Genomic DNA, 12,449 nt, shown 5'->3' with positions numbered 1-12,449 from the left:
GGGGTGGGTCTGAGCAGCAATAGGTTAAGCTAACGATACACTAAGCTAGGCATTAATTTGGTAAGCCCCTAGGAGTGGAGAGGATACCCCTAGGTTACCAAAGAGTGGAGCAGATAAGACCAAATTGGAAATGGAGCAGGTCAGGGCTTCTATATACTTATCAGCGTTAGTTCAGGTTTGATACTGGGAGGAAATAAGAGATTCAGAGGTCATTGAATAATTAATAAAAAAAGTTTATTTTTCCTTGACATAGTAAGGAAATACAACTTGAATATAGTTAAGACTTAGATTAGCTAGACTTCCCAGAAACGAATCTATTCATCAGGGCAGGATATGGTGACACATCTTTAGGCAAACATCGCTTGTAAAGGGTGCCACTCCATGTCGGTGATCCCATCAATACAACCAGATGACACCAGAAAGCTGCATCAATGATGGCATAGCTTGAGCCTTGTTCCCATCATAGGCTAATCACATGCCAGTTACCTTCTGGGGAAAATCTAACCTAACCCACATTCGGGAAGTGGGTGTGCTAGAGGGTAGTGGCCCCTATGACTCAACTTCTCTAAAATGGGATGAGATTTGAAAAAAGGACTATAATAAGGGATCTTTCAGGTAGAAGAAAGGACTTATATTGGCCTCTTTGGCATGGTGCTGTAGCCCTAAGCAGATTTTATTTTTTGTAGAGATGGCACATCAGTAATAATCTTTGTAACACTTCTGATGCAAAGAATTGTAAGAGGAGGCCTTAGATTTTAAAACTATGTAACTGCCAGCTACCTATCATTTATGCCAGTTAACCTCTAGGCAAAGAAACAACTATAATGGAAGAACCATTAGCAATGAAGGCAGGCTTGGAGAATTGGCAGCACCTTCCTGAAGGGCTCCACACTTAATCACACCTTCCATGGATAAGAACAATTTAATTTATTTTACAGAAGCAGGTATCCTGTCTTGATGTCATGCCTGACAGATGCATCTATTCTGATCTCCACTTCTTCTTGCTGGGTAATTCAGACGATTCTGATTGTGTGACCCTGGGCAAGTCCCTTAACCCTGTTTGCCTCAGTTTCCTCATCTTTAGAATGAACTGAAGAAGGAAATGGAAACCACTCCAGTGTCTTTGCTAAGAAAACTCCAAAGGGGGGGTCACAAAGAGTTAGACACGACTGAAAAATGACTAAACAGCAAATTTGTAATCTTCTGTAATTTACCTTCCACATTTGCAAGCATTATTCTGGGAAGGGATCCATCGATTTCACCAGACCACTAAAAGGCTAAGAACCACCCTTACTCTTTCCCACCCTAGACCCCCAACCTGCCCAGACTAGAGAAACCTATGGAGTGGAGAAAGACAGATAACATTTGCACCAAACATGTAGGCCAGGGGTGGGAAACCTGTAGGTGAGGTCTTTTGACTGAGTCCAAGTTTTACAGAACAAATTCTTTTATTAAGGGGATTTGTTTTGAGAAGTTTAGATCAGTCAAAGGGCTGCACTTGAGGACCTAGAGGGCCACACTCCACCCCTGATCCAGGCAGTCACGTAGAAAGTTCATGGCAAAATGAACAAATCTCTCAACATGATGCTGACAGGGAGTCAGCGTTTCACTTGTAAGCTTGTCATTTTGCCCTGCCACTGGTGTAGAAAGGTGTCAGATATAAGAATGGTTACTTTGCATGTACGTAGTGCTTTATAAAGCCCACAAATCATTGTCCTCACAAAAGCTCCAAGGTTGGTAGTGTTTAATATGATGATATCTATTTTGTAAATGAGAAAATCAGGACTCAGAGAGGCCAGTGACTTGCCCATGGTCACATAGCTATTAAGTGTCTGGTACCTGGATTCAATCCCAGGTCTCCTGGCCCCGAGTCTGATATACTATTCCCCTGTGAACCCCACTGCCTCTTGGCCATGGTGCCTTGTCCATGTCTACTACGTGTGTTTGGACTGAGCATGTGACATCTGGTATTTTGTAAAGGGTTACAATATACGGGAGTCTACCCAGAAGTTCCACTTCATAATGTGGAATTTGGCATGCTCTCTGCCAGTGCCCCACCACCTAGGCTCTGGGTGAGGCTGAATTTGAGAACAGATCTTTAGATAACCTCACCACATAACTGTCTTCATATCAGAGGACAACTTCTGGACAATATACCCCGCAATGCTGCAGACAGCTAGATGGCACAATTGATAGAGAGCTAGAGCCTACAGTCAGGAAGACCAATCATCCTGAGTTCATATACTGCCTTAGATACTTCATAGCTGTGTGACCCTGAGCAAGTCACTTGGTTTCCTCATCTGCAAAATGAGCTAGAGGTGGTGGCAAACCACTCCAGTATCTTAGTCAAGAAAAGCTCATATGAGGTCTTGGGACAAGACTGAAAAATGACTAAACAACAACTGAATACTGTGTTCTATTTGTCCTCTACAACCCAGACAATTTGGTGCTTGTTTAAGTTATAACAGAATTTCAGGAACTTCTAGCCCAGGTATTTTACAATGGGCGCTACAGTTTATTAGAAATTCAGGAAGGATCTTCATAAAATGAGAATAAAACTTGGGGTAGGATAGATATGAGAGAATGAAGAACATCTCTACTGGGTTTACTGTCTTAATAAAGATGCTTAGGAGAAAAAGGTAGGGGATAAGCTGCTTCTTCACAGAGCTTATTGATCTCGGTAAGTAGCCCAGGGGACACTGATGAGCAGTGGTATAAACCAGTCCCTGCACAGCTTCACCACAAGTCTGCAGAGAAAGTCCAGATGAGATGTTTACTATGACTGAACTGGTCCACCCCAACATGATGCACTCAAGGCTCAGGCAATCTGGATCTGTGGTCCTCTTATGGTATGAGCCACATCCCTATCTAGTAGATGGTCGAAAGATGCTGCAATTTCCTAGGCACAAATGGAACTTTTTTTGTCAGCCTCAGTATATTCATGGGAGCGAGAGAACATGGGGACCAATGAACCGGTGCAGAGTGGATGCTCCTACATGGGAAGTAAGAGGGTGGGTCTAGTTGGATCTTACACACTTATTGATCTCAAGGACCTCCTGGATGTTCAATGAGTGTTACTCAATTTGATTTGACAAATATTCAAGGGTTAATAAGTGTTGTCTGTGCATGAGGCACTATCTGAGGCTTTGGATATATAGATGAAATAGCCCCTGACTTTACAGAATTTGTGTTTTACGAAAAGGATAGAATAATCACACAGATAAATGAATACAGGACAAATTAAAGAGGCAAACAGAGCTAAGTAACTTGCCCAGAGTCACGTAACAAATAAGTGTCTGAAACCAGATTTGAAGTAGAGAAGATAAGTCTTCCTGACTCCAGGCATGGCATTCTATCCACTGAGCCACTTAGCTGCCTGATGGGTAGAGTAATATGAAATTAGGATGGTAAAGTATGTTGGAGCCAGACTGTACCAGGGCCTTGAATGCATTACTGTGTGTGTGTGGAGGTTTCTGTTTTGTCACAGAGGCCAGATTTTTGAGCAGGGAGATGACATGGTGAGACTAGCACCTTGTAAATTTTATAGTGGAAAGAAAATAAGGCTGGAGAGAGAGATTTAGGAGTCATTTGTGTAGAGTCATTAAACCCAAGGGATTTCAAAGGGAGAAAATGCAGAGAGGAAATCAATTAATCCATCAGTAAACATTTATTGAATGTTTACTATGTGTCAGACTGGACAGCTAGGTAGCACCATAGTGCATAGAGTGCTGGGCCTGGAATCAGGAAGACTCATCTTGAGTTCAAATCTGCCCTCAGACACTTACTAGCTGTGTGACCCTGGGCAAGTCACTCAGCTCTATTTGTCTCAGTTTCCTCACCTGTAATAGGAACTGGAGAAGGGAATGACAAAATGCTCCGGTGTCTTTGCCAAGAAAACCCCAAACGGGGTGGCAAAGAGTCAGACAGGACTGAAAAATGACTGAATAGCAACTAGGTGCTGGGGATAAAGAGTTCCTGTCCTCAAGGAGTTTATATCCTACTGGAAGATACAACAGACATAGATATAAGCACATTGTATAAAAATTATATAAAGAATCTATTTTTTAAAACGTAATTTCAGTCAGGAGGCACAATTAGATACAAGAAATAAGGAATGTTCTCATCTAAGGAGGAGATAGTGTTTAAGTTGAGGTTTGATGGAAATATGGGATGCTAAGAGGCAGAGGGAACGGCCAGTGCAAAGGCTTAATTGATTATGGAACATCATTCATGAGGAGCAGTATAAAGGCTTGTTTCAACTAGAATGGATGAAGGGGATGAGAAAGGTAAATTGGATCCAACATGTGAAGAGCTTTAAATGCCAAAGTGAGGAATTTGTATTTGATCCCAGGAACAACTGGGAACCACAGGGGTTAAGTGAATAAAGGAATGGTATGTCAAACCTGTGCTTTAAGGATATTGCTTTGTGTGAGGGGTGTGTGAAGGATAAATTGGAGAGAGGAGAGACTAGAGGCAAGATTACAAATTAAAAGGCTAATATAATAGTTGAGAAGAGAAGATGATCTAAGATAGAGACCTGAAAGAAATGAAAGATGGCAAAGGAAAATTGATGATCAATGGTTTTTTTTTTTCCAGGTATGCCTGAAACCTGGAGAAAGGAAGTACTAGGGTCCAAATAAGGAAGATTCCTTCTAGCTGTAAGTTTGGGAGACATGGCTTTCCCAGACCATGGACATTGGGCCAGAGAAGATCACAGATTAACTGTCTTGTGGGGTTGTAGAAGAGTCCCTAGGTAGGTCCCAAACTCTTGCATGTCATAGTGATGACTAAAGCACCAGCTGTGAAATGAGGAAAGACAATTTCAGAGAAACCTGGGAAAACTTGAACTGATGCAGAGTAAAGTAAGCAGAACCTAAAGGATAATATAAAAACAATAACATGATAAAGAAAAATAAAGATTTTTAAGACTCTGGTCAATATAACCATGGTCATCATCATCATCATCATCATTTTTGCTAATCCGAAGGGCATGAGGCAGAACCTTAAGTGTTCTTTTAATTTGTTGTTTTAATTTAATTTTCTCTAATTATTGTTAACCCGAAGTTTTTTTTCCCTTTCATATGCTTGTTGATAGGTTGGATTTATTTCTTTGAGAATTACCTGTTTATATTCTTTGACTACTTATTTCTATTAGGGAGCAACTCTTCTTATACAACTGAATCAGTTTTTGGACTTTAGGCTGCTATCAGAAAAACTTGCTGCAAAGATATTTTCCCTTAGTTAAGTTTCCCTTCTTATTTTAATGACATTGATATTGTTTGTATTAAAATTTTAATTTATGCAATCAGAATTGTACATTTTGTTACATTCTGTGATCTTTTCCATCCTTCTTATTATGAACTCTTTCCCTGTCCATAGGGATTTATTCATGGTGTGATTTTTTTATATCTAAGTTATGTATATAGCTTGAACTAATTTTGATTTTATATATATGTATATATATATATATGAAGTTGCTTTAAATTTTCTCCAGACTCATTTCCAATTTTCCCAGCAGTTTTTCTGAATGGTAAGTCATTGTGTCAGTAGTGGTAGTCTTTGGGTTTATTAAACATTAAGACACTGTTTTTGTTGGCGTTTGTAGATTTTGTCCCTAATCTGTTTCATTGATAAAATGTTCTGCTTTTAGCCATTACCAAATAGTTTTAATGATTGCTGCTATGTATAGTTTGAGATTGATATTGCTAGACCCTTGTTATTAGTACTTTTTTCCATCATTTCCCCTTGACAGTCTTGACCTTTGCTCTTCTAGATGAATTTTATTGTTTTTTAGCTCTATACTAGAATACTTTGGTGGTTTATGTGGCACCAAAAATATAAATTAACTTAGAAAGTTTTTTACATTTTTATTATGTACCTCATTGGAGGTGAAGAGTAAGTTAATTCTATGTATGGGGGACCGTCAGAGCCCCTGTGCTGAGACCCCAAAATGGGAAATGGAGTACCATACATGAGTAACAGAGTGAAGGTGTTTGGTTGGATTGTAGAGTAAGGGGAAAGGAAGTAATGTGTAATAGGTCTGAAAAGATGGATTGGGGTCAGGTTGTGAAGGGATTTAAAATCCAAACAGTCTTATCTCAGAGGCAAGAGGTGGTCACTGGCATACTTTGAGTAGGAGAGTGAAATGCTCTGTTCCGCACTTGAGATAAATCACTTTTGCAATTGTGTGGAAGATGGATTGGAGGGAAAAGAGTAACAAAAGGCTTGAGATAGGGAGAGAAGTTAACAAAACATTGCATTACTTAGTTTAGATGAAAGCTGATGAAAACCTAAAATAAGATAGTGTTTTAAGTAGAGAAAATGCATCAGATACAAGAGATATTGTGGAGGTAGAAAGGGCAAAATTTGCCAACCAATTAGATATTGTATGAGGAGTCAAGGTTATAACCATAGGAGACTAGATCTCCTTAACAGAAATAGGGATTTGGGGAAGATAGGTGGGCTGTAAGGAAAGGGTAATAGGTTCTTTTGTGCGTGTTTGGGACATCTGGGTCATCTAGTTTGAAATGTCCAAAAAGCAGTTGGTCGTTCAGAACTGACACTCAATAAAGAGTTTGGAATTGAATATAGATATCTGTGAATCTTTACTTGGAGGTGACAAATTAAACTCACATGAGCTCATAAGGTTACCAAGAGAGAAAGTATAGAAAGAGAAGGAAGGCCAAGGATGGAACACTGGAAGAACATCCACATTTAGGGAGTTTGATATGGATGCTGACCCAGCAAAAGAAACTGAGAAAGGGTAGTAGTAATATACAGCAGATAGAAGGGGAACCAGGAGAGAGTAGTGTATCATTAAAGCCCGGAGAGGAGGGAGGGAGAAGATTGATCAATGCTCTCATATGCAACAGAAGTCAAGAAGGATAAGGAATGAGAAAAGATCATGGGATTTGACAAGTAAGAGATTGTTGGAAACTTTGGAGAAGTAGTTTTAGTTGAGTGGTACGTTTGGAAGTCAGATTGCAAAGGGGTGAGGAGTGACTGGGAGAGAAGAAGTGGAAATGGTGATTGCAAACAGTTTATTGTTTCTAGGAATCTGTCTGAGAAGAGGAGGAAAAAATGTAGAATAAAAGCTTAAGAGGATGGTAGAATCTAGGGAAAGTTTTATAAAGATCAGAGAGACTTGGGCATGCTTGAAGGTACAGAGGAAGGAAGAAATAGACAGAGAGACTCAAGATTAGAGGAGGGAAGGGGATGATTGAGGGGGCAGTTTGATGACAAAGACTGAAGAGGATGGTATCAAGAGTATGTGTAGGACAGCTAGGGAGGCAGTGCCATCCAGGAGGAACCAGGTGTTTATGAGCTGCAGAAGGAGGAAGGAGCATGAAAGAAAGACATATAGAATGAAGTTTGTTCATTATGGAATGGGAATTTCAGAGGGCAAAATGGAAGAAGTAGACAGAGTTGGAATGAAACATGGGTGTGAGACTGTAGTTGTAATGAGCTGAGGCTTGGGTTACCCTTAAGTAGGAGATGATTAAGTAATAAAGGGATAAAGAGAGGAGCAGATGGCAGGAATTTGCTAGCCATAAGCATATTAGTCGGTAACAAGTGAATTGTCATGATCACAGTCTCCAAAGATTCCTCTGCTCAGTGACCCCCTTAAGGCCAAGCGAGGCACAAAACAGAGAAATGAATATTCAACAAAAGTGTTTGCCTATGTCATGGGAAAGATTTTGCACAATATCCAAATGGGAGAGGGAATCCCTATAAATGGAGAGGTTCTCTGGATGCTCCTATGGGCTAGATGTGATACTGTGATGACTGCATTTAGGACATTAAAGGATCTTATCCATGATATCTATGCTTGTAGTTAGTGCTTAATTAAAATTTGTTGAATGAATAATGAATGAATGTTCTATCTTCTCCCTTTCTTGTAACTCATTTTTCCTGTGCATTTTAGGCTGAATATAGGATTCTGCCCATCTTCTGATGCCAAATAGTTGCTGAGTGGCCAGAACTATGATTAGAAATTCTTATATCTGAAGCAAATTTAGTTGGTGATAGTGGTGATGGCAGTGTTGTGGCCATCCAGGCCCACTCTCTTGCAGAAAGTGTCATAATATGAATCCAGAGAGCATGTTTTTTAGTTCTCTAATCAAACACTGGAAACAGGTCTATAAGCACCATCAGGGCTACATATAAATTCTCTAGGTATTAGGAATTTGTGTATCAATTTTTCAACAGTTAAGATTATTTTCACACAGACAGACACAATACCATATATATATGTAATATGTGTATGTTTTTGCATATATATACATGCATACATACATTAGCATGCATATGTACACACATATACACATACATATTTGCATATAAATACACATACACATACCTACATACATACACACACACACACACACACACACACACACACTTACATATACTTATCTTACCAGAGGAAGTTGTTCTTTCCTCTGCAACTAAATTTGGCCTCACTTGAGAGAATGAGGGACCCCATGGTGATGGAAGTCTGAAAATAGGAGGGTGGCTGCCCAGGGTTAATCAAGCAAGGGAACAAGGACTATTAGGCCTTGTGGCCTGGGCTGGGGAAACCACAAGGAGCATGGAGAGTAGGCTGAAGGATTGCTTTGAGGAATAAGTGTGCTTATCATCCCTCCCCCATGTCTCTGTAGCAGAATCCCAGTCACCTCACTCAGGTGGCGGCTCTGAACATGGCCATACATACTCCCCCTAGTCTCTCAGAGGGCAAACGTTGCCCACAGAATGACCCAACAGCTGCCCAAACATCCTTTCAGTCCCAGTGGAGACAACTTGCTCACAGAAGTGTTCAACAGCTGTCCAAACATTCTCCTTTAGCACCTCCTTCTCATGGCCAGAGTAGTCAGGAAAAGCGGCAGTTTCAGGAAGTTTATTTTTGCTGGAAAGTGTGAGAAAGTGACTTTTTCTTTCTCTCTGTTTTCAGTGCAATGGCTGGACCTGGTATCTCACTGATGATTTCCAGTTCCATCTTATAACACCTCTTCTGATCTTCATCCACAGAAAGTGAGTTTCATTTAGACTTGGAATGCTGCTAAGGTGGCCCTTCTCCACAGGGCTTTAATGAAGAGAAGTAAAGCTTTTTTATAGTTAGATACTTAAGCAACTGGCACAATGGATAGAGTGCCAGGCCTGAAGTCAGGAAGACTTATCTTCCAGAGTTCAGTTCGGGCTTCAGACACTTAACTGTGTGACCCTGGGCAGGTGCCTTAACCCTGTTTGCCTCAGTTTCCTCATCTATAAAATGAGCTGGAGAAGGAAATGGCAAACCACTCCATTATCTTTGCCAAGAAAACCCCAGATGAGGTCATGAAGAGCAAGGCACCGCCGAACAACGATTTAAACAACTTTCTATGAAAAACAAACAAACACAAAATGAGTATCAAATGTTAACCTATCGACATTCCCTGAAGTTTCCTTCTCATTTCTATCCAGTTGAATCAGAGATTCTGTTGGAATCAGCCTGTTGGGATAAGTAGTCCAATTCCTTTATATTAAAAATTAGAAAGCTGAGGCCCAGAGTCACGTAGCTAGCAAGTGTCTGAGGCCACATTGAACTCAGATGTGCCTGACTCAGGCCCAGAGTGCTCTGTGCACATCTAGCTGCCTCTAAAAAACATTCCACTATGTGCAAGGCATTGTAGAAGGGCTGGGGAGTTTTAAAAAAAAGTTGCTATCTTCAAGGACCTGACATTCTACCAGATTTTTCTGTAGTTTCTCTATCACTGTATACATGTTAGCTTGTGTTATGACTTTCATTAAATATTATCTCATAAGTACATTTTTATGTATTGACAGTCTTTAAAATCCCTGTATATTTCACTGCACTAATAACACAGTTTATAAGCTGTTTCCCTTACTATAGTGCATTCAGGATACTTCCAGTTTTTTCTTGAGTTTTTCTTTTGGGCCACCATACGTACTTTGCACAAATTATTTTCCCACCATTTAGGGTGATTTCCTTCAGTATATTCCCAGGAATGGGATTACGAGATCAAAGAGTATGAACAACTTTGTAACTCTTGCTACATAGATAACACCCAAGACTATTCACTAGCAAGACTGAACAAATTTAAAATACCAGCCAGTAATATATGTGTTGTTTTCCCCTGGTATCCTGCCATCACTGGGTTGTTTTTTTTTTTTTTAATTTAATTAATTAATTTGTTTTCAGTTTTCAGCAATCATTTCCATAAGTTTTAACTTTTCTCCCCCTCCTTCCATGTTCTCTCCCTGAGATGGCATGCAATCTGATATGGGTTCTACACATACATTCTTATTAAGCACATTTTCACATTAGTCATGCTGCATAGAAGAATTAAAAAGAGTGGGAGAACCATGAGAGAAACCAAAACAAAACAAAACATAACACAAGGGAAAATAGTCTACTTTATTCTGCGTTCTGACTCCATAGTTCTTTCTCTGGATGTGGATGGCATTTTGCCTCAAGAGTCCTTTGGAAATGGTTTAGGCCCTTGCATTGCTGTGAAGGGCTAAGTCTATCAGAAACAATCCTCACACACTATGGCTGTTACTGTGTATGATGTTCTCCTGGTCAGCACTGGTTTTTAATCACTTCTATTTATTTTGTTTCAGCAAAGCTTTAAGGGCTTCATTATTTATGGGTGGATTTATAATTTGTGAATTGTCTGTGTTAGAATTTTCACCTTTTTTATCTCCTCCAGCCTGCTTTGCCACCTTCTCCAGTCACGCAGCAAATGCATAAAAAGAGAATACACTTTCATTTCAATATGAAGCTATCAACAGCATAGGGAACAAAAGAGAAATCTACAACTCTACCTCCGTCTCTGAGCAAATAGTACATTCCCATACCAAATGTGTACGTACATATACATAAATACACATACATATATATAGGCATACCTACATACACATACATACATACAACTTCTGGATTGCTTGATGCCTCCGAATTATCAGTGCTGCTATTTGCCTCAATTCATGTGAAGAAGGAAGAGCTTGTCTGTCTTTAAGAACAGGGCCCAGGAGCTTGGTCCAGCATACCAGGGATGTTTCATGATGTTCAACTACAATCGTTTGTATGACCCCAGTTCAGACCCCCATCACCTCTCTGCTGGACTATCTCAGTAGCCTCCTCATTGAACTCCTTGCACCCAGCCTCCCTCTTCTCAAAGCCTCCCTCTGCAGAGCTGCCGAATGAATGGTCTCAAAGCCCAGATCTAACTATGGCACTCTTTGCTTAAGAAGCTGTGGTAGATCCCTATTGCCTGTAAGACAAAATACCAACTCCCTGCTTGGCATTTGAACCCCATTTGAAGACAATCTAGCTCTTGACTCTCTTTCCAGGTTTGTGTCCCTTTGACTGAATACGGTGGAATCAAGGTCTTGAGGAGCTAGAGGGCCACATGTGTCCTCAAGGCCGCAGGTTCCTCAACCCTGGACTAGGCTCTGGAGCATTTTTCTTCATTGACTAGAGATTGGACATTTCTTTGACATGGGGTGCTTGCAAAGCCAGTCCGGTCAGAGTTGAGGAGAGGCAGAGGTTGGATGCAGGGAATGGTGCTGAGAAGACGGTCTGGCATCTTTCCTCCTGTACCAAACAAGCAAACAAAATACCAGAAAACACTATAGTGTACAGGGGAAATGGGAGGCTTTTCTCACTCACTGCTCCAAAGGCTTAGGGAAAGACATACAGTGTGTCTACATGCCCATGAATGACAGCATGATACTCTGGTCACTCTCTGAGCCATGGTAACTGGGAGTAGGACCTTGACGACCTCCAGAAAGGGCTTTGCCTAGAGATCCCTATGCTTAGACTATCTTCTGAATCTTTAGATTGACTAATTAGGCAACTACCATAAGGCTGCAGCTCCTCCCCCAGCCTTTCAGGTTTAAGTTTTGCAGCCTAAGGACACTGAAGGGCCAGGCCTCCAGAGCTGTCCTTTTTTTCTCCCCAGAGGTAAATGTGCTCTGATATTTCTGGGAGCTGTGCTCTTCCTGACATCCGTCACTGCTCAGCTTTCATTGACTTGGAAACTTCTTGTTGCATCCTCATCAGAAGCAAGGTACGTGGTGGTTTCCATGTCCCCTTCTTTTGGCCTCTACAATCCAGTCAGACTAACCTTCCTGCTATTCCGTACCTCTTAGTCTCCATGTCTGTGCATTTATTCAGGTTCTTCCCCATGCCTGGAATATCAATCATTCCCTCTTTGCCTCTAACTTTTAGCTTCCCTAGTTTCCTTCAAAGCTTAGCATAAACACCACCTTCCGCATGAGGTTTTCTCCTATTTCTTCTCTTTTTGCCTCTCTCCTCCCCCAATGACCTCATGTTTATTTGTGCATATCTTTCATTTCTTTACATGTGCAGCAATTGATTCCCCTGATAGAATATATGCTCACTGAGGGCAGGGACTGCTTCATTTTCTTCTCTGCGTCCCCAATAT

General features: G+C 40.7%; 1 protein-coding gene across 1 annotated transcript in view; it reads left to right on the top strand.

Moving 5' to 3' along the window:
* Nucleotides 1-12,449, top strand: part of LOC140502683 (O-acyltransferase like protein-like) — an 82,320-nt gene that overhangs the window by 54,070 nt on the left and 15,801 nt on the right. The window contains 2 exon segments of the mRNA XM_072606652.1: nucleotides 8,951-9,030; nucleotides 11,964-12,071. Coding sequence (XP_072462753.1) covers nucleotides 8,951-9,030; nucleotides 11,964-12,071 — 188 coding nt within the window.

This window comes from Notamacropus eugenii, chromosome 4, assembly GCF_028372415.1.
Source record: "Notamacropus eugenii isolate mMacEug1 chromosome 4, mMacEug1.pri_v2, whole genome shotgun sequence".
NCBI lineage: Eukaryota > Metazoa > Chordata > Mammalia > Diprotodontia > Macropodidae > Notamacropus > Notamacropus eugenii.
This window is presented reverse-complemented; position numbering and strand designations above follow the sequence as displayed.